The sequence below is a fragment of the Podarcis erhardii genome (genome assembly GCF_964252035.2).
Source record: "Podarcis erhardii genome assembly, chromosome: 1".
Taxonomy (NCBI): Eukaryota; Metazoa; Chordata; class Lepidosauria; order Squamata; family Lacertidae; genus Podarcis; species Podarcis erhardii.
The window spans coordinates 47,496,517-47,520,127 of NC_138497.1; the positions used below are offsets into that span (position 1 = coordinate 47,496,517).

Below are 23,611 nucleotides of genomic sequence, written 5' to 3' on the forward strand. Positions count from 1 at the left end.
CCGGGGAGGTGGGGGCTCTCCGGCGCCTGCGCTTGGCTGTGGGAGAGGAGCGGGCGGCGCCTGCCTGGGGCACGAGGGAGACTTGTGCGGAAAACGCGCGGGGTTCCCGCGAAATGGGAGCTGCGCTGAGCGGCTGGAGCTGGGGCGCGAGGGCACGAAGCTCGGGGGGGGGGGCAGTGGCGGGACGGTTGAAGTCCAAAAGTTGGAGGGCAGGATCGGTCCATTTGGTTTCAGAGCCCGAGAGCTGCCTTGCGCGGAGTCTCGTCGGTATTGTCCACATTGAGTGGCAGCAGCTGCTTTTCAGAGGACATTACCGGCCCTACCAGGAGCTGCTGGGGAAATCCAGCCACCACGGGCAGCTGCTCCTCCCCAAATAAAATAAAATAAAATAAAAAGAATCAATACAAATCTGAGGTTCCGCCCTCCAACAAAAGCCTGCCCCCCAAACAAAAATCCTGTCTATGCCCATGGATCCAACCTGGGGCTTTTTGCATACAGAGCCTTTTCTTTCGTCCTTCAATGGCTCTGGGTCTTTGGAAGGTCTCTCCTTCTTGTCATAGAATCAAAGAATTATAGTGTTGGAAGGGACCGCAAGGGTCATCTAGTACAACCCCCCCCCCCAGTAGTAGTAGTTATTTTATTTATACCAGGGGCGCCGACTTATAAAAAATATTGGGGGGGGGGCGGGGGCCCATACCGACTTATAAAAAATATTGGGGGGGCCCAAGACCTCCAAACCGCTGCTGCTGGGGGAACGAAAGGGCTGCCCCGACCTTAAGTGAATCTGTGAGGGCCCACCCTTTGCAGCAGCCGATTGGCTGCCGCCGTGGGCGGTGAATATTAATGAGCTAGGGGGAATCCCCGCTTCTTGCGGGGCTGACGCCAGCCCCGCGAGATTGTTGATGGGTCCCGCAACCCCACCCCCTCTCTAGATCGGGAGTGGCTTTGTTTTAACTCATTACTGAATGTATTTTAAAAGGTAACTATCGTCAAACAAGGAAAATAAAAAATACCAACATAATTTTGTGATTTTACAAAGCATAATATAACTAATAATTTTCTTAAATTGTTGGGGTGCAGAGCCCCCCCAAACGAATTTTTGAGGGGGCTCGGGCCCCCTCAGGCCCCATGGAGTCGGCGCCTATGATTTATACCCTACTCATGTGGCCGGGTTTCCACAGCCACAGGGTGGCTTCCAGAAAAATATTAAAAATAAAAAAAAAGTCAAACATTAAAAAAAATTCCTGCTACAGGGCTGCCTTCAGGTGTCTTCTAAAATTTGTGTAGTTCTTTTTCTCTTTGACAAGTGATGAGAGGGCGTTCCACAGGGAGGGTGCCACGGCCCAGGAAGAGCCTCTGCCTGGTTCCCTGTAACTTCACTTCCCACAGTGAGGGAACCTCCAGAAGACCCTCAGAAGTAGACCTTAGTGTCCAATAATCTCCTTCCTGTTCCCACTGTCATCATAGCCATCATCATGGAGATCATAGCCATCATGACTACTAGCCACTGATAGCCTTTTCCTCAATGCATTTGACCATCCCTTTTGTTGGCCCAGTTGTACACACTGTCCCATTCATATCCACAACCCCCTCAGAACAGAGTCACAAGACTCTTCCAGTCCTACAAGTTTCCACATGCTTCCACCCTGCCCAGGTCCTTGGCCATATTAACTTCTGCTTAAGGCTGTGTCCCCTGTGTTCCCCTATTTCCATTGTGACTGGATTCAAGTTGCCCAATTAAAGTGGATTTCGAGCTGTTGTGCAATGAACCCCCCCCCCAATAATTAGTTGTTTCTTGTGGTAAATAAAGTGACAAACTGCACTGGGAAATGTGGGGTAACATTTGTGACATGGCATGGTGGTGTAACCCCTCCACAAACAACTCAGATTGAATGCTCACTAAACAGCTGGTGCCTTATAACCTCTATGCAGACTTTGTGCAAACAGGTCAGGATGAATGCTTAAGCGCTCAGCAATTTAGTTCTCAGGGTGGCCTGTGGGAAACCTATAAGCAGGTCCTGAGCTCAACAACACAGTCTCTGCTGAAAGCGTATTCCTTAGTACAAGCATACTTGAAAGCCTCATTATCACCTCTTTCCCTTGCCAGAGCAAGGAGGCTCCATAAATTATCCCTGTGCTCCCAACTGGTGATGTCATTGCTCCTGCTCTGAAAATGTCCCAAAGTTCTGCTTCCCTGTGTTCCCCCTTCATTATGCCACGGTTATTAACTACTACCAAAGCCCAGCTGGAAAAACTTTGTCCCCCTCCCTTCAAGATTAGCAGTTTTCCCAAGCTACAACAACAACAAAAATGATATGAAGGACTTCCATATGCATATGTGTGCATACATGGACACGTGAGATAGATTGTTTGCAAATATAGGTTAATTGAAAGAAAGTAAAGGCTTGAGGGGTGTTTGCGTGTGTGTTTCTGCAACAAATAATGGTGTGTGTGGTAGAAACCAGAGACAGAACCTGTGAGCTTTAATCATATAAATTACTGATATGGTGTGTGGGTGTGTCATAGAAGTAAAAGAGACGAAAATCCTACTAGACTGCCGTTAGTCATCTTTTGGCAATTATCTCCAGTTCAGGTATAAAAGACTCAATCAGTCTCTTTGTTGATGGCATTTAATTGCATTTTGATGAATTCCATGCAATAAAATGCACAGTGCTGGATTTTAGAGTATTCTCTTTGCCTAAGGAGGAAAAGGAAATTGTCCCAGGGAGTTAGCAATACTTTCATTATAATAGGTGTCAACACTTATCTGACATTGTCCACAACAAACAAGGCAAGCAGTTCCTACAAGGGCTTAAGGGGAAGATGGTAGTGCCAGGCAGACTTTCTCAAACATGGCAGGATTTACTAGTGCAGAAAAAGCCAGACAGATAAAGCCTGGAGAAGGAGATAAAATAAGTGGGTGGAAGCCCTTAAACAACAGATAAAGAATTTTAGCATCAGCATAGCAGGGCTATAGACCATCCAGATAAAAGTCTCTGTGTTTTGCATTATAGACTTGTTACAAATGTCACATCCAACACACACACACACACACACTACTCTGGTTAGTCACAGCTAGTCTTACAATGTACTGTCTAACTGAGCAAACATTTTCTCTGCTCAAAAAGCTGCTGAAGAACATCAGTTTTACTATGTAGAGTATCTTCCTTTTGTATGATGGCTGGGCCAACGAACAGTGTCGATCTTGGACCTGAGACCCTGCTTCCAAAGTCAGGCTCAGCCATGAAGTCACATGATATCCACCATTGGCAAGTTGCTCTTAGTTTCCTGTTGGTAAAATGGATCTAGCAGAGATGGGGATAGGAGGGAGCCTTATTCCATGTTAGACCGTTTGTCTGTCCTAGCCTGGCATTGTTTCTACACAATCCCATATATAAAAATAATTTCAAATCTATTACAGACTGGGATAATATTCTTCACTTAAAATGTTTGTTTCCTCACAACAACTCTGTGAGGTAGGTTAGGCCGGGAGACTGTGACTGGCCCAAGGTCACCCAGTGAGTTTCATAGCTGAGCAGGGATTTGAACCCTGGCCTCCCAGGTCCTAGTCCGATACTCTAACTGCTACACTATGCACACTCTCTTTTAAACATGATTGCAATCTCTCTGTTGCTCTTTGACTACCAGGGCCTTAGTCCCTGCATCCAGATCTTTTGTTTATTTGTTGTTTAAACCCAACAGTGCACATGCAGGGCATTTTGCAGCATGAGAATTAGAAAGTAGTCAGACCGCTTCCTCAAGGAGTTGTCAGGATGCTGTTAGCGGCTCCTAGCTGGTCGCCCAGGAAAGTATAAAGAGAAAGGAAAGTTTCTTACAGCCCTTTTTTATTTCAATCTTTACAGAACCCAGCCTCTTGGATAATGGTGTTGTCGCGAGTGACTCTCCACCCCCGTCTCTCCCACTTCCTCATTCGTCACTTCTACAGGTGCTGCTACGTGCCCTTTGTCTTTGAGCTCTTTGCTCTCCTACTTTTAAGGCTCGCCAGGTTCTGGGAGATGGAGGGTCTGGAATGCTCTCTAATGATGATGTGTCAGCTGGGTGTTGTTCCGGCTCTTCCATGATTTCCCAACTTTTCCCCTCATCTGCCTCTGAGCTGCGACCTCCCTCAAACCCCCCTGTTGTAAATTTATACTGTCTTCCTCTTCCTCCTCCCTGGAAGGGTCAGGGTGGGGAGGCAGTCTCCACCATTCCTCCTCTGCCCAGTCCCTGACAGGAGCATACAATCTAAAGTTTGGTGGAGCTGGGGTGAGAACAGAGGGAGGGGTGAAGCAAAGGTATCAAGGGATGAATGGGAGAACAGATTGGTACATCTCTTAAAGCAAGAAGAAGAAGAAGAAGAAGAAGAAGAAGAAGAAGAAGAAGAAGAAGTAGAAGTAGTAGTAGTAGTCTGGGCAGAGGGAGGGGGTTGGGTGATGACTAGGACAAGGATATATTCAGCCTTTCCTTGTCTGTGACTATCGACTTAGTCAGCATGTTTATGGCCACAAAAGACAGTGTTTGTTGACTTTAAGAGTTTTAAGGACACAATGCAAATGGGACGAATAGTCTGTCCATGTCCAAACATGAATGGAAATGTCCACCAAGGTATTTATTGTAGAGACAAGCACATTCCAGGGCATGGCTGAGACTTTTTTTCTTTAAAGTTAACACTGAGTTGATTTTGAAAATCAGGTAGGTAGCATATAGATTACCAAGCAGGGGAGTCTAGTCTATGGAGTAGACGTTTATTGGAGCAGCTATCTTATCATAGCCAACTTACAAGGCAGAGACCTGAGAAGGTGTTTGTGGATGAAGGTTTAAGCTAAATATTTTTGGACTCGTAGGTTAGAAAGTACAGTACAGATTAAATGAGAGAGACAACTCACTCTGGCCTGGGGGCAACCTGGCTTCTGTCAAAGGAGTGGTTGCCTAGGTCATCTGAATGCTTGCAGTGCAATTTCAGAATGAGCCATCCTGATTCAGAGAAATACTAGACATGCACACAATACCTTACGCATTATGGCATAATCATCCAGTCTATGAAGAGGACTGTATAGATTTACCCAGGTCAGTATATCAGATCGACTCCAATTCTTTGGGCAGAGAGGTAAGAGCGGGCAAATCCCAGCCACTGCATTTGCCAGTGTAACGTTTAAAAAAGCACAACATTTCACCACTCTCTACAAGGAGGTTGATTTTGCATCAAATAAGTGGAATCTTTTGTATGTGGTATACATATTTCTAAACAATTGCCTAAACACTAAACACTTTAGAAACACTGGTTTCTAAATGATGAAGGCTGCAGTCTGAACAATGTACAGCTTATTTCCAGTTGTCTGGTAATGTTTTGGCATTTTTGTCTGTTTAAAATGAAGGTTGAGACTGGATCCTCCACTGCCCCCACTTTAAGATCAGCCACTCTCACCATTCATTTCATGTTTTAAATAATAGTTTGTCATGCTGTGCACCTTATATTTCAAGAAGGATTCCACTTTTTAGATTCACCCTGGGAATAGATAGGATCAGTTTAGTTGTTTTTTTTAGATCACGCTTTATAAGTTCACTGTTCCTACTGGAAAGATCTGATACTGGCAAAATCTAATTAATACAATACATCATTGTCTGCAGTCGACAATCAAATACTTGATATTCACCTTGCTTCCTCACTGGGATGCATGGCAGCCATCTAATTAACAATGTCAAGCATTTGTGTATTATTGAGCTTGTATTGTTACAGCCTACCCCCCTGCTTCCTTCATTGTTTTTCTTTCAGTGGTGCTCTGCCTTTGCCACCCATCTAACCCATCTTCATAGAAGACTAGAATCATAGATCTTGCATAACTTGTTCTTGATGCGCAGAGAACAAGATTCCATTGCTTTCATATCTCTCCTAAGCTTCACAGGATGTCTGTGAAGACATTTAAAGACATTTTTTTGATGTCTTTAAAACCTGCCAGTCATAGGTTCCCGGTGCCAAGAAATCAGACAACACATGGTTTGAGTTTGCCACCTCTTGTGACTTCCTGTCTCATATTTTAATCTCTCAATTTCAACTGGATGCTTTCTTTTATTTCTGTCTTCTCATTTAAACTGTGTTGCAGTGTGACAACAGTATGCTATATTTTACCCTCAAGAATGGACTGCTGGAATATTTTAAACTCAGAAATTTTTATTATACCATATACTAATAAAGTAAGGTAAAGGACCCTTGGATGGTTAAGTCCAGTCAAAGGTGATTATGGGGTGCAGCGCTCATCTTGCTTTCAGGCTGAGGGAGCCGACGTTTGTCCACAGACAGCTTTCTGGGTCATGTGGCCAGCATGACTAAACCACCTCTGGCGCAATGGAACACCGTGACAGAAACCAGAGCGCATGGAAATGTTGTTTACCAGTATATACTAATAAACACAAACATATATATACACAATACAATACAATACAATACAATACAATACAATAATAATATACTAATATTGTCAGGCTGCTGTCAGCAACTCCCAGCTGGTTGCAACAAATGTACAAAGACAAGGTATTGTTTCTTACCGTCCACTTTTTAGTTGGTATTTACAGAAAGAGGCTATGGAATCCAGCCTCTTGGATAATGGCGTTGTCCCGAGTGAATCTCCACCCCCCCCCCATCTCTCCCACTTACTCCTTCGTCATTTGCATTGTCACTCCTACGGGTGCTGCTACGTGCCCTCTGCCTTTGAGCTCTTTGCTCTCCTACTTTCAAGGCTCTCTGGGTTCTGGGAGATGGGTGGGGTGGGGTCTGGAGTGCTTTCTAAATACACTGTATCCATCAGCTGTCGCTCCCCTGGTGCTTCCTCTTCCTCCTCCCCTCCCATTATTTCCCAACTTTCCCCCTCATCTGCCTATGAGCTGTGACCCCCCTCAAACCCCTGTTGTAAATCTAAACTGTCTTCCTCTTCCTCCTCCCTGGGAGGGTCAAGCTGGTTTCCTCCTCTGCCCAGTCCCTGACAAATACACAGATTCCTGCAAGGCACTTGTGGATGCGGCTTCCCGTGAAGTTTCAACAGTTCAGTGGAATACATCGCCTTCATCTTAACAAGGTTGGGTCTCTCTTTAGTAGCATACGATTCCAGCATCCTTACTTAAGAATATAAGAACATAAGAAGAGCCTGCTGGATCAGACCAATGGCACATCTAGTCCAGCATCATCTTCTCACAGTGGCCAGATCATAGAATCATAGAATCATAGAATCATAGAATCATAGAATCACAGATGCCTGTGGGAAACCCACAAACAGGACCGACCTCAAGAGCACTCTCCCCAAAATAGATATGGATAATATTATTGGAACCCTGCTATTAGCCAAGAATACCTTCTTAGCATCAAGTTCAAATATCAGGCTGTTCTATGATCGTTGTGCTCCTTCCTTCTGGAGATTTGTCAGAATTTACAGTATCTCTGAATTCTTTGCAGAAGTGTTGCAAAAGTTTGCTATTATTAGGGCTGATTTGTGTGTGTGTGTGCTTGCAACTAAGTGAGCTGGGATAGAAATAGAAGCATATTGCCTAGTCTGCATTCATATTGCATGATTTCCTTCATGTATCGCAGTCTGCTTGCGAGGGTCACACACAATTACCTCTGGACTGTGGCCTTTATGTGACACAATCTATTTTCTCTTTGGCTTATGCATTGCCTACCTTTTATACACCTTGCGTTCCCTCCCTTGTGGGCCATAAGGCACACCAACTATGCTCCCTTCTCCAGCAACCTGTCCCTATGACTAGGATGATATGTTCTGCATACCATTGTGTCTTGTCATTTGTGGAAGGTGACATTTGATTAGTTAAGGAGTGCCACAACAATACCTGGAAATCCTCTAGGTATGAATTCAGATACACCCAAGTTTTCTTTCAATCTCTTAACCCACAAGAAGTGGGAGTCTTTCCACTCCACCCACAGGCGTAGTCGTCTTCAAAATAAGATGATAAAATAATACTGACACAAACCTCCCCCTCCCCAAGGAATAGGGACTAGAAAGGCTAGATGCCTTGGCACTCCCTGTAATGTTTTCCTCCCAATTCAGTTTTTCAGACCGATTCTTTTGGAATTGCCACCAAGTCCTGTGCTGCCAGAAGATCTGACCAGCTAGGAATGCAACGATGTGGGGAATTGCCTGAGGATTACGTGGACATTTGGTGAACCCTTGTGATGTTTCTTGTTAACCAACCCTATCTCAATATAGTTCCCGTAAAGTATATACTTCATTTGGAAGTAGCTATAATTTGCGCTTCCCCAGTTTGCTTTTCCCATTTATGACTTAGGTTGCTTGCCTATTTCCCCCCTTATTTTTTCCTTACAATTAGATGTTAATGCTCATTTATTGGTTTTTCTCTAAACGTATACCGTAAACATACTACAAGATTTATATTTATGTTGTTTTTCTTTTGTATTCTTACCATGTCCATGCATATTTTATTTTTATTTTTTATTTATTTATTGAATTTACAGTGGTACCTTGGTTTACGAACTTAATCCATTTCGGAAATCCATTCTTAAACCAAAGCGTTCTTAAACCAAGGCGTGCTTTCCCATAGCAGCGGGGGACTCAATTTACAAATGGAACACACTCAACAGGAAGTGGAACATGTTCTTATTCCAAGGCAAAGTTCACAAACCAAAACACCTACTTCTGGGTTTGCAGCGTTCTTAATCCAAGTTGTTCATAAATTAAGCTGTTCTTAAATGAAGGTGCCACTGTATATACCACTCTATACCCAGAGGTTTCAGGGCGGTTCACAGAAAAGATCACAATATATAAAATCAAAATAAGAACAATAACCCAATAACACCCCCCCCAAAGAGCCACATTTTAAAAGGGTATAGGATGTCAATCAGGTCAACCAAAGGCCTGGTTAAAAAGGAATGGTTTTGCCTAGCGCCTAAAGGTGTGTAATGAAGGTACCAGGCGAACTTCTCTGGGGAGAGCATTCCATAGATGGAGAGCCACTGCAGAGAAGGCCCCGTTCTTGTGTTGCCACCCTCTGGACCTCTCAAGGAGGAGGCACACAAAGGAGGGCCTCAGAAGATGATCTCAGGGTCTGGGTAGGTGCATACGGAAAGAATTTTATTTCTTCTCTTTCTTTTTTAAAGATGTAAAAAAGAGAGCAAGAGGAATTCAATCTCACACTTTAAACAGTCTTACAGAACAATCCACTTCCTAAGTCGCGAAGATGTGTTGCTCTATTCAGCCCCATTCACATGCTCATTCATGTAGATATGAATGTGTGGAAGAAGAGGATCATGGCTACTAAATCTGATTGCTATGTGTTCATTATTCAAACTTCTGAACAGAGTCAGGTGCATATGTCACAGCACGAGTGTCTCCTGCAACAATACAAAACAAACCTGTACCAGCTCCAGATGTACACATCTTAAATCACAGATGGGGAACCTGTGGCCCTCTGGTTGTCTTAGACGCTAGCTCCCATCAGCACCATCACTCATGGCCAACTGGAGTTCTGGAGGGCCCAAGGTTCAGTTGATACAACTGAAGCCGAACTCTGCCCTATCATAATCTTTCCCATCCTTGCTCTTGTCTTCACCTTCCCCAGCACACATTTGTGGTCCCTCTGCTGACTCTTGCCCTCTCACTGCAGTCAAATTATTAAAACATATTGCGGGGGGGGAAAGCAGCATAGATCTGTATTTTGACAGCTTGAACTGCACGCCTGGAAATTATGTTCTGGAAGGACTTCTCAAGTGGGCAACTCCATCACATGATTTCTGTAATAGTAACATGCACAGATTCTATTTAAATTCTCTTGCGAGACTTTTAGACAAGTTCTTCAAGGAAGGGATGTGCCTGCTTTGCAGCTGAAAAGGTGCCAAGTAATGAATAAAGAAGCATAAGTAAGTATCGGTCACACTGGACTTCCTCTCCCCAAAGGGATAAGGACACACTGGAAGTCGAGCATAAAAACCTCAAGGGGGTGTAGCGTGTTGAAAGGGATGCAATGGGAGGGTTCTCCTGGCTGTGGGCTGTCCAAGTGGGTCCTCAGAGCTCTTAACAGCATCAGGGCCTGTCCTCAAATTTGCTTCCCCACAGCAGAGCGTATGAGTGACTGAAATTCAGAGACATGGAGCAGTACAGAAAGAGAGCTCACCAGGGTGGCACTCACACATCTACAAAGTAAGGGGGGAGATGAATCACACACGAGTTTGTGTAACATGCTGATTTAGATGTATAGATGTGAGTCTAGAAATATTGGAGAAGGCAGTGAAAAGCTTCTGGGAAATGATATATAATGAGATGAAAAAGATGTTGAAATATACATATATATATATATATATATATATATATATATATATATATATATATGAAGCATTTTTGCTTGGCATTGTAGGGGAGGATATTAACAAACAGGATAATAAATTGTTTTTATATGCAATAACGGCAGCAACAATCAATCAATCAATCAATCAATCAATCTTTATTACGGTCCAGAGACCCAACAAATCATTACAAATCAATACACAATTCATACAGCCTACCTCCAGGTTAATCAAGCATTTTGTTTAGAATATAGGGCTCATTTGTTCTTGCAACCACCGATAAAAACTTTGCCACTGCTAACGTTCTAGCATTTGTCCGGTCTTCCAGTAGGAACCTGACATAGTGAGCCTCTGATTTTCCCGGGAAAGGTACCAGCAAGGGTAATATCAGTTCAGCTCTGGCCTGCTCATATTTTGCACAATGCAACAAAATATGATTTGTGGAATCGATGTCGAGCACACGAGCAAAGTCTGTTCTCGTAGGGAACTCCTCTCAGGCAGCAAGAATATTACTGGCACATAAATGGAAATGAAGAACCACCGACGAAAGAAGAATTGCAGACGAAATTAATGGACTATGCAGAATTAGACAAGATGACAGGAAGGATCCGAAACCTGTGGGACCAGAGATTCTCAGAGTACTGGAGTAAATATCTGAACTATTTGAAAAGCAATGGTAATAAACAGATTACGCTAGTAGGACTTCAATAAGTTTTGTAAGGAGGATTATGCGAAGTATTGCAGAGAAGATTATGAAGAGAGTTATTAGTTAAGGATAATTAAAAGTAATAGAGAAATTAAGAAATGTAGATTAAGTGATAAAGGTTGAAAAATCTTCAGATGTGGTTGATGGAAGGCCAAAACATTGTATAAGATAAGAAAGTATATATGATTTTTGGAAATTATTTGTAAAAATCTCTCCCCCCCCCCTATATATAAAGAAATATTGGAAAAGGCAGTAACCAGGCACTCAAGCTTCCTCAGATGATCAACTTCAAGGCTTGTGCTTACAGTTCTTTAGCTTTAAACTAGACTCACAGTTTTTCTTTATCTTTAAACTAGACTCACGGTTTGTGCAGAGGGGAAAGTGTGGGCAGAGCAAGAGTTGAGTACTTCTCTCCCACCAGACAATTCTCCATGACAATCACACCATGCAACTCACCAGTCCAGTGTTTTGAACCACTCTGGTGTCTTAGTGCCTGTCCAATTGCTTTGGCTGATTTCCAAAGATGTCCTCACCTCCAGATCTTTTTATAGCTTGGGATACAAAAACTACTTGACATGACTGAGTGCTTTGGCTGCATCCATGAAGACGAGAAAAGTGCCAATAATGTATTTCTGGGAATAGTGAAACACTGTGAGTAATCTTACAAAATTATCTGGCCATTTGTCATTTCAACGCTCTTTTGCAGCCTTCAGTGATGAGCATGCATGCCACAGATGTTCCACGGTGCTGAAATGCTGAAAGGCAGGGATCCCTATTTGGCAATTTCCACCAAACGCCGCTCCCCTGCCCCACTCCTGAGGCCAGCAGAGGAAGCTCCCTAGCACAGCCAATCCCTACTCAGTGGGGTTCACTGATCAACTGATTAGCACTCCCAGAAAGCCCTTCTTGCTGGTGTCAGAGACCCGGATTCAAATGCTGACTCACAAATGAAACTCATTGGGTGACTTTGGACCTAACCTCACAGGGTATTGTTGTGAGGTTGAAATGGGAGGAAGATCCACTTACTGTATGTCACTCTGGTTTCTATGGATGGAGGTGAGATATTGTATAAACTGGAAGGTGGCCCTGCAAATTTAGTACTGTTAAGCTCCAAATACCATTGCCGAGATATAATGAACAGTCTGTTATATGTTGTGAATTAGTGTAGCACAGTCACTCAGAAAGTAAGCTGTGAATCAGGTAGCCATTGTTCTAACTTCACTTTTACCATGAGTTCACTTGGCGATCTTAGCTTGGTGCTCTCTGCCTCAGGTCTTATTAGCAATGTAGGGATAATAAAAGGTCCCTGGGTGGTTAAGTCCAGCCAAAGGTGACAATGGGGTTGCGGCGCTCATCTCACTGTCAGGCCGAGGGAGCTGGCGTTTGTCCACAGACAGCTTTCTGGGTCATGTTACCAGCATGACTAAAGCACTTCTGGCACAATGGAACACCGTGATGGAAACCAGAGTGCACGGAAATACTGCTTAACCTCCCGCCACAGCAGTACCTGTTTATCTACTTGCACTGGTATGCTTTCAAACTGCTAGGTTGGCAGGAGCTGGGATAGAGCCAATGGGAGCTCACCCCGTCGCGGGGATTTGAACCGCCGACCTTCTGATCAGCAAGCCCAAGAGGCTCAGTGGTTTAGACCACAGCGCCACCTGCCTGTACTGACTTGCAGTATGTCTCTGAATGACAGTTGCTGGAAGCTGCAGGAAGGGAGAGTGCTGCTGGGCTCAGGTCCTGATTGTGGGCTTTCCTGAAGTATTTGCTTGACCATGGTGAGAACAAGATGCTGGACTAAAAAAGGCCACTTGTCTGATCCAGCAGCCTCTTCTTTTGTTTTTAGGAGATGCATGAAACAGTGTCAATGTGCTAAGCCAGTGTGGTGTAGTGGTTAAGAGCGGTAGATTCGTAATCTGATGAACCGGGTTCGCGTCTCCGCTCCTCCACATGCAGCTGCTGGGTGACCTTGGGCCAGTCACACTTCTCAGAAGTCTCTCAGCCCCACTCACCTCACAGAGTGTTTGTTGTGGGGGAGGAAGGGAAAGGAGAATGTTAGCCGCTTTGAGACTCCTTCGGGTAGTGATAAACTCCTCCTCCTCCTCCTCCTCCTCCTCCTCCTCCTCCTCCTCCTCCTCTTCTTCTTCTTCTTCTTCTTCTAATGTATTAATTTTATTTATGGTATTTTATACACCTATGAAGCAAATCCCGTGGTTACTTTACAAAAAGAAACCCCATGAAAAATAAAGAATGCAATAAAAATAAACTAAAGCAATGTTAATATAATATCTGTCGCAGCATAAAATAAACAGAAATAGCTATGAAACCAACCCAAGACACATAAAACCATCATAAAAAAACCAAGAATAGTAAATGTCACGGATTTAAAATGCACTAAAATTCAAAGGCTTGCGAGGAATAAAAGGTCTTCACCTTGTGTTAAAAGGACCAGATGAACCTCTCTGGGGAGGGCTTTCTACAAATGAGTTGCCTGCACTAAGTCTTTGATGTCTTATAGATGCTAATTAACATAATTACTATTTTCTTCTGCCTTCCCTTTTTTCCTGTTTCTTAAATAGGGAAGTGAGAACCCTGACCTGTATGAGAGTTGTTTGCCTATATAAATAAGTAATGTTCTGTGCTACGTTGCTTCCGTCCTCCTAGAAAAATACTGATTCTCTGCAGGTTGCAGAACAATTGCATTGCACAGAGAAGGATGAGTCTTAATCTGGTATGGAAAGCAGGAAGCCACTATGGAACTTTAATTATACAAATTAGGCTCTTTGCATAAGAGCAGGTTAGTTATGTACTTGGAATGCATTTCTTTTCCGTGTACTGTGAGGCTAATTAATTACATGCACCCCCGCCCTGAATTATTCCTATTCTAAATGCTAAGCAACCGGTCCCATCTGGCCCTGCAGAGAGAATTCCACCACATGGAAATTCACTGATGTGTGCAAAGCATTGGAAAGCACCCATCTGCATCTCAGGGGCCTTTCCCTCACCTCTCATACTGGATTGTTACCAGCTCTGCATTTGGTGGATCAGCTGCCTTCCACAGTATGGGCAGAATGGCGAAATGCCTGTTTCAAATCACATGCCCTTTTCCTGGCGATTTACAAATTCTGAGTTCGAGTTATCATACTTTTCCATCTATAAGACCCCCCCATATATAAGACACCACCTATTTGGGGGGACTGAAATTTCAGAAAATGGGGGGAGGGGATGCAAAAAGTTGTTGAGCTTTTTGGGGGGAGGATTACTGAGAGCTGTTGAGCTTTTTTAAGGAAAATCACTACATGCATCACAAAATCCGCCTCCCGTCTGTCTCCTCGCCAGCAGAAGCTGCCAATTGCCCGCCCAATTGCCACAGCATCGGCCAATCAACACCAGCCATTGATGCAGCAACCAATAACACGCACAATAGCTGCTGACAGCCGCAGCAGCAACCAATCAAACGTCCACTCTATGCACTACCCATGTATAAGATGACTCCCACTTTTAAGCATGGTTTTAAAGGGGGCGGGGGACCTAGTCTTATACACTGAAAAGTACGGTATTTCAGTAGGATCTGCAGAACATTGTTTCTTTGTTGGAATATCAGGTATATTTGTATCTTCCCCCACCCCAATAGAATATGGCCAGGCCTTTGTGCCTCTATGCTAGTTTATGGCTTAGTCCCAAGGAGGTTGCCCTGTAGGCTTTGTTTCCCAAACTTTGGACTCCAGATGTTTTTGGAGTACAACTCCCATCATTCCTAGCTACCAGGACCAGTGGGTAGGGATGATAGGAATTGTAGTCCCAAAAAAACACAGCTGGAGACCCAAGTTTGGGGAAACGCTGGTTTTGAAGGATACCCTGTATTGTATCATGGCTCACTGAACAAAGACTGCGCAATATCCCTGACTTTTGAAATTATATTGCTATAGATTGTTCTAACAATTAATAATTGGTAGGATTTTGATTATTTGGAGTACTGAAAGAAAGACTGCAGACCTGTGGAAAGGAGGGGCTCAGCTTTCTTTCTAAGCCAGGGCCTCACCTGGGATCAACATAACAAAAGGTATTGATAGCCCATCTGAGAGGAATTCTTGGGCCTGGCAAAACAGAAGGTTGCCAGGGTAACTGGGTGTGAAGTGACAGGAAAAGAGTCTTTAGAGGAAGGTGTGCTGGGAAGAAAAAGCTGAGAAAAAAGACTGACTGGGAGAGATGCCTTGACTCCAGTGTTGCACTGCTGAGGAGAACAAGCCCAGCTTGAAATGACCATGCTATGCGAACTGGTTAATATATATATAGAAAGCTACCTTATAATGAGCCAGACCATTGGTCCATCTCTTCTTCTTCTTCTTTGGCAATCACTTGTAGCCGAGTAAGATTGTCTTCCATAAACACGGTTTTAACAATGAGTCCGTAAGTGACTGTGGAGGCCAATTCTGGATCCACCCATCCTTCCACAGTGGGGACATTGGGTTCCAGAGGCGGGAGTTGATCACGGTATGGATTTACCAAGCGTGCCTTCCTCTTAGCACGTTTTCCCCTTGTGTCCTGAGTTCAAGTGTCTTCAAAGCCCATGACACCTTTGGTAAAGGCTGTTCTCCAACTGGAGCGCTCACAGGCCAGTGTTTCCCAGTTGTCGGTGTTTATACTACATTTTTTTAGATTTGCCTTGAGACAGTCTTTGAACCTCTTTTGTTGACCACCAGCATTATGCTTTGAATTTTTAAGTTCTGAATAGAGTAGTTGTTTTGGAAGACGATAATCAGGCATCTGCACAACATGACCGGTCCAACAAAGTTGATGTTGAAGAATCATTGCTTCAACACTGGTGATCTGTGCTTCATCCAGTACACTGATATTAGTTCACCTGTCTTCCCATGTGATGTGTAAGATTTTTCGGAGACACCATTGATGGAATCTTTTGAGAAGCTGGAGATGGCGTTTGTAACTGGTCCATGTTTCCCAAGCATACAGTAAGGTTGGTAGTACCAGTGGCGTAGCGTGGGTTATCAGCACCCGGGGCAAGGCAAGTAATTTGCGCCCCCTAACCCATGGATTTGCGCCCCCTAACCCGTGGATTTGCGCCCCCTAACCCGTGAATTTCCCTAAACCCCAGATGTTGCGCCCGGTGCGGCCGGCCCCCCCTGCACCCCCCACGCTACGCCACTGGGTACTACAATAGCTTTGCAGACAAGCATTTTGGTTTCCCTGCAAATGTCCCGGTCCTCAAACACTCTGCGCTTCAATCGGGAGAAAGCTGCACTCGCAGAGCTCCATACTGTCTATACTGATTGGCAGTGACTTGCCAGGGTTTCAGATAGGCACCTCTCCAAGACCTAGCTATGGGGCAGAATCCACAGGGAAGTTCTTCTGCAGAAGCCCCAATGGAAAAAGAAGTGCTCTTCTACATTTCGTCAAATCTTGTGCAGGATAGCATCCTGCTAGGATTGTGTCCCAAGTTAATTGGTGTGGAAGGGGGAGGGGCATTTGTATTGTCTTCCTCAGGCACCAAAATGCCTTGGCCTGACCTTAGGGTTACACTCAAAATTACCAGAGTGCTTTATCGGGTTCACATGGCAGAGCCAGAGGCAAAAGTAGGCAGGACAGTTAATGTCAATTTCACTTTGATGCAGTAGACTAGTGTCACTGGGAGGGGGGGGGGTGCACAGCAGGGCTGGTGAGGTACCGTATTTTTTGCTCTATAAGACGCACCAGACCATTAGACAAACCTAGTTTTTGGAAGAGGAAAACAAGAAAAAAAATATTCTGAATCCCAGAAGCCAGGACAGCTTCTGAGAGAGGCTGCGTGCAGCTAAGGCTCCCCCAAGAGGGAGAAGGGCAGCCCTTCTCCCTCCTTGGGGAAAAGCCCCGAAGAGCTGCACACACGCTCCACGCGGCTCTTTAAAGGGAGCGCTGAGCAGAGCCTCCCATCTGCATTTGCTCCATAAGATGCACACATATTTCCCCTTCCTTTTTAGGAGGGGAAAATTGTGCCTTATAGAGCGAAAAATACGGTATATGGCCTAAGGAGAGGGTGTGGCTCCAAGGGGCCAGATAGAGAAGCTTGGAGGGCCACAATTAGCCTCCAGGCCTGAGGTATAGCTATATATACCACAGACTGAAGTAGCACAAATTTCCCTTACACTAAGCAGGGGAGTTTGTTTAGCACATTCTGCAATAACCCCCAGGGGCTTGTCAGGCAGCAGCTACAGGGCTCTGTTGCTCAACTCTTTTTCTGTAGGGGAATATCACAAAGATATGCAACCTATCTTTTCAACCTAGGTTAATTAGGAACAGTTTCCTCTGGCCATTTCTCACTAATTGCAGCAGGAGGGAGAACCCAATTAAATAGCCACTGGAAACCCTGAGGGAAAAGTTAGGTCTGCCCCCAGTCCTTGCCACATGCAATAACAATGGGGGAAAGGGAAATATATATGGAATATATGGAATATATATATGGAATATATGGAAACCAGGGACTTGGTTAGACTGGTAAAGAAAAAGTGATTTACGGTACATGCATCATATGTGTGGTATAACATTGTGCCACCAGATGGCGACATGGAGTCCCATTTTTATCTACCCGTTTTCCCTGTTTAAATTTACAACTGAAAATTTACAGATTTAAAATGAAACGCTTTTTTGTTGTGTCTAGATTCAGCCCAGGGACACAATGTCTCTTCTCCAGATTGCCACAAGCTATGGCTGCTTGTTCTCCCAGTACAACCTGACCCCATGCTTTTTCTGTGCATATGGATATAGAATATACAGGGGCACACTCAAAACAAAGGACATGCTTATTACGCCTGGTATGGAGGCTGTCTGTGTGGGAGCAAACACAGAGGGGAAACATGCTGTGAGGAAAGGCCCTCACTACAAACTGCAAGGCACAGCCTTTTGGAAGTGGAAGCATGAGGGTGATGCCGTGTGATGCTTGAAGACATGAGGGTGAAACCTTCTGCCTTCTCAGCTGTGTAAATTTTTCTTCCCCTCAGTGGGAAAAAAGGTCATTAAACGGCTTCTAATCTCTTGCAAAAGCAAAACAACAGGCTGAGCTCCATATGCTGGTCACTTGGCAGTCTTGGAAGAGATAGCGTCAAAGAGGCGCAGATGGTGAAGAAACATATTACAGTGCGTATGAATGTTATCATGTATTACAGGGAGGGGAGCAGGGGGTGGAGGAGGAAAGGAAATTAGTGAGAGAGAAAGATAGAGGTTGGGGTTACCAGGCAACCAGAACTAGTAAAGAATAACATGAAAGGACAGCAGGGAGGAAGGCTTCAAAGCAAAGAACTGGCGGAGCAAATTAGATTTCTGGGAAAAGTGATTAATTTATTTGTCACATTCCATAGAAGGTTAGGAAATCCGTTGAAAATATATCACTGGTACTGAGGACCATGGAAATAAATGGACCAACAGGGCACAAACCAAGATGAAAGTTAAGCAGAGGGTGGGGGCAATTTAGCTGCTCCACAGAACATAGATGGGAACATCCAGAGATTGTTGAGCTCCAGCTTCCATCACCTTTTATTTTAAGAAGCAAGTAATATTCTAAAATAACATATACTGCATACACACAACTACATAACGTAGCCACATATCATAATGCATAGTAACATCAAATCGCAGGTGCAGGTGAGGGGAAGGATTTCTATATTATATATATTTGCATTTCTCTGCCATTTAGGTCATCTTGGGGACTATCCTTTAAAGTAGCATCTCCCAGCTCTGGACTGCTATTGCAAATTTGAATGAACCTTTTATGAGTCCCATTTCTGGGTCTTTCTGGCTGGGCTTTCCTGATTAAGAAAAGGATTTCTTGTTTGTTTGTTTGTTTGTTTGTTTGTTTGTTTGTCTGTCTGTCTGTCTGTCTGTCTGTCTGTCTGTTTTTTGAAGCCTTGGCTGTGTATGTTCCCTGTACTAAACTGGTTAGAAATAAACTGTCCAATATTATTATCTGCTTTTGCAGATCATGGGCTGGGGGCTGGGGCATTGTGAGAGATGGGATTTATTTAAGTAATTTCTAGAGTCCCCCTTCAGTATTCCCAGGGCAGTGTATAGTTGCTAATAAGCTTACAATAAAAAAGCATACAAACAAATAAAAGACATAGAACTAGTAGTCATAATACCAATAAAAGCCAGCAAGGCCATACTATAAAATGACAAAGCCATTTTTCACCTTTTCACCCCTTGCTTTTTCCTGTAAGACCTATTGCAGTCGTTAAGAGTCGTCAACAGGCTCATCACAGCTATCTGCCAATCACCCATTCCCACCACTCTTCTGAGTAATACCCCTCCCCACCTTCTCACTATATAGAAGGGTCTGGAAACTTCTGTTTCAGTGTATCTGAAGAAGTGTGCATGCACACGAAAGCTCATACCTAGAACTGACTTAGTTGGTCTTTAAGGTGCTACTGGAAGGAATTTGTTTTGTTATAAAATGAAAATCAGTCATAAAACATGCTTGTGCCCTATTTTTAAAGGTCTAATTCCTCTACATTTGAGAACAAGGAGCTGGGACTGAGAGAGAATGGCCAAAGACAGCCTTGCAGTGCAGACCACTATAGCAATCTCCAGATTGCTGTTTCTTGAGGCTACCAGGTGGAAAGGCAGAAACACCCTGGCACATCTCCACCATGTCTAAATGCAGTTCTGTCTGACAGCCTCTACTATGCATAGGCACTAAATTACCCTGCAGTTGTTTGAAACTCATTATCTATTGAAATGACCAGGGAATGACTTGCAACAACTCTGTAACACAAGTCCACTGTTAGTATCCGTTGCTGTAGAATAGGGCCCGTCAAACTACAACTCCCATCGTGTTTATATGCTCAAAGCAGTTTAACATTTAAATAATAAATAATAATAAATTATCCCTGATTGTTGGCTGTTATGTACTGAGTTGAATAGGATCCAAACAGCAGCAGTCTGATTGGTCCTAGAACAATAGGATTCAGAATGCAGCAGTCTGATTGGTTGGCAGGAACCACCCAATCATGCTCCAGATAGAAGTGAATCCACAACCTGATTGGCTTACAGTAGAATTCTGGAATTAGCCAATCATGTGCAGCCCATTGTGTAAATAATGTATATAAAGCAGATACTGTGAGGGGACTTTCATTCATTCCTCCTCACCACTGTGAGCTGAATAAAGAGCATGAAATCACTTTGCGACTCTGAGTATATTTCATTGGCCATGCTGCCTGGGGCAAGGCTGAAGAGAGTTGTGGTCTAACAGCTTCTGGAGGGCACCACATTCGCTACCTGCAATATTGGGGCAGTGCTGGCTGCACATCAGTGGCTCTTGATAATCCCTCCATATAGTTCAGTGTTATCCCTACAGAGAAATGGGTGGGCTGGGGCAGGTAACATATGGCCACTCTGTTGCAATATGGTGCTCTTGCCATTCACAACAGAGAATGACAGAGAGCCAAAATAATACAGAGAATAAGAGTGTTCCTTTCAAGCCCCCCCCCCGATCTTTGTATAGCTTAATTTAAGGTAAGAATGAGAGAAGTTAATAAAGAGGACAACAAAATATAGATATAACCATTTTCTCCGCATCCTCCAATCAGTATCAGCAGAAACTAGAAAGTCACCAAGATCTGTTGCCAGACATAGAGAATCATAGAGGTATAGTAAGTGTTGCTTCCCAGGATGTTTCTAATTAGTCTTTGGTAGACATTGCTTTCCCCCATGATGCCCAGGTGTTACAGGTGCTTCTGTAGCTTTTGAGGTCTGTAATTTAAACTTTGCTAGCAATGCACTTTGAAAGCAAACATGAGCACTGATTAATCCCTACTCACCTCCACCTAAGAGATGCACCGCAGGATATAATTATTGCTATGAAAGATTCTTGGATCAAAGACATGTAAGTGTCCACCATTATTTAGGCTGGAATCCTTTCCTATTTACCTGAGCATGACCCATTGAATTCAACAGGACTTACTTCTTAGTAGACATGGATAGGACAATTTTTGAGAATGACCAGCCCTTTTGTCATTCTTATCTGCCATCATGAACTAGAATGAGACTTTCAGCTTTGTTGGTCAATGATTTACAAAATACTTTTGAAGTTTGGAAGGCAGCATTCCTAAGTATTCTTCCTATGCCAGTAAATACAAACTATGTGCCATGAGGAAACTACAATCTGTCATGACAAATAAAATTTAAAAAAATGAAAGGCTCCTGTGAATTCAAAGTATTCACCGACCAATGGGCTTGCCCGCTGTGCCTGTATAATTCACTGATATGGTAATATCTACTTCCAATTAGCCTCTTCTGGGTTGGGATGCAATTAGGTTCAAATATATAAAAGGATGTCACATAGAGGAGGGAGAAAGGTTGTTTTCTGCTGCTCCAGAGAAGCGGACATGGAGCAATGGATCCAAACTACAAGAAAGAAGATTCCACCTAAACATTAGGAAGAACTTCCTGACAGTAAGACAGTGGAATTTGCTGCCAAGGAGTGTGGTGAAGTCTCCTTCTTTGGAGGTCTTTAAGCAGAGGCTTGACAACCATATGTCAGGAGTGCTCTGATGGTGTTTCCTGCTTGGCAGGGGGTTGGACTCGATGGCCCTTGTGGTCTCTTCCAACTCTATGATTCTATGATAGGACTTTGGACAAAAGCCAAGGCCCTAGTCAGCAGAATTAGCAGGACGACCACCAAACTCAGCAGGGCTGGCCTATAATATTGTTATAAGCTTGTAGGTTCCAGATCTTTTAACCCCTGGACCCAGCAAATGTTAAAATATAAGCCAGGCTGGCTTCCTGTCATAGCTGTCAACTTTTCCCTTTTCTTGCGAGGAATCCTATTCGGAATAAGTGAATTTCCCTTAAAAAAAGGGAAACGTTGACAGCTATGCTTCCTGATGAAATAATTCGCTGTGGAGATGGGCATTGAAAGGCGGCAAAGGGCAAAGGCTCTGTGCCAGAATAAAAATGGGAGGGGGCCTCTCTTCCAGCTTTGTGTCAGGTAGAAGACAAAAGGAGACTTTATGAAACAGAGTGGAGAGTTTAGAATGTTTTATATCATGTTTGAAGTCTGTTTGAATCCAAGGCTTCAGCTATGGAAGAAGCCAGAGTGTAATGCTGGGAGCCCCTCCATCACAGGCTCAGGCTGTGTGTGTGTGCACACGCAAATAAGCCATATATCATAAAGACACCACAGTCTCTGCTGTGCCTCATTTCCAAAAGGAAACAGGAACCCTGGGCAATCACCTGAACCCTGGGAATCTCTTGCTGCTCAGAGATTGGTATGGCATGCAACACTGGTGTCAGAAGTAAGAGATGACACAGTGCCATCTAAAAAGCTTCCTCCCACCCCCAAGACTATTAAACCTAGAGTCTGAAATTACCTAACTGTACCACTGTCTACCATAGATCAGTAGTCCTATCTCTGCACTGGATGTGATTTGCAAACCCAATAATTCCGATGTAGATTCTGGGCAATCCCCTACCTCTTGTTGTTCCTCTGCAGGTGCCACACATGCTTACCTCCTTCCATTCTGGAAGCACAGCTGAAAAAACACTGACTCAGTAACATGGGTCTGGACAGTAGAATGATAATCATGAATACGAATTAGGAAACCTTAACCTATAAACACTTGATGAAATGCATTCGGGTCTGGGGAAAGTGCGTGTGCAACTTTTGAGAAAAAAATAGTGGTTACAGGTGTTCAGCAGCAGACAATCCATTCTAAGGCTGCAATCCTATAGCCACTTATATTGGAATGGACCCAACTTAACTCAGTGGAACTTATTTTTGAAAAGACATCTCACTGTAATACCTCTCAAGAATGTACCCTAAAAGAACAGAGGTCAGATCACAAGCAACTAAGCCCAGCCAACTAGTTTAGGGTGCATGATTTCAATGGGCTCCATAGCACATTTTTGTAGAGTATTGGGCTTAAGATTAAATATTTTGTAATTAGAGTGGCAGACCTTGGGGCCTCAAATTTCAGCCCCACATTTCATTCATCATAGTAGTGGCACCCCTGTGGCTCCGTCCCCAGTACAACCGAATCGGTCGTGCTCCCCTCAATCCATCTCTGTAATTAAGGTTGCCAATTTTTGTTGTTCACGAGTTTTTTGGTTTTTTTTTTACTTCAACAGTACCATATTTGAAATTTAGCAAACATGAGAAACGCCACCACTCCCTGGTCCTTATTTCCATGCCCCAAAACCTGGTTTCTGTAGTGTAAATGTGCTGTTGAAAGCATACACGTTGGCCTTTTCTTTTTTGGCGGGTTAGATTTGCAACCAATTATGCAATTATATACTTCATATGTGTTGCATTTGAAGCGCTGGTGTGTGTGATTTACTTTTCAGCGCAATCCTAACCACGTCGACTCAAGAGGTAAATCCTACTGATATCCAATGGGATTTATTCCCGTGTGTGGAGCTAGAATCGCATCCTTAAACTTTTTTAATGTAAACCCTTAAAAAGACACCCTTTACTTTTCACTCCTAAATTTATATTTCACCCCCTTTGCTTTTTAGCGCTCATCAGGGGTGCGCAATCCTTCTGGAACCCCAAAACACAACCGCCTTAGTCCTCCAGTCGCTGAAGGAACAACTACGCATACTTCCCGCTCGGCTCT

At 43.8% G+C, this 23,611-nt stretch overlaps 1 protein-coding gene across 3 annotated transcripts in view; it reads left to right on the forward strand.

Moving 5' to 3' along the window:
- Positions 1–6,398, forward strand: part of MAP3K9 (mitogen-activated protein kinase kinase kinase 9) — a 95,648-nt gene extending 89,250 nt beyond the window's left edge. For all 3 annotated transcript variants that reach the window (XM_081881387.1, XM_081881388.1, XM_081881391.1), the window contains exon 12: positions 5,774–6,398. In XM_081881387.1, the coding sequence (XP_081737513.1) occupies positions 5,774–5,801 (28 nt within the window). In that variant the 3' untranslated portion in view covers positions 5,802–6,398. The remainder of the gene's footprint in view (positions 1–5,773) is intronic.
- Positions 6,399–23,611: the final 17,213 nt, after the last annotated feature.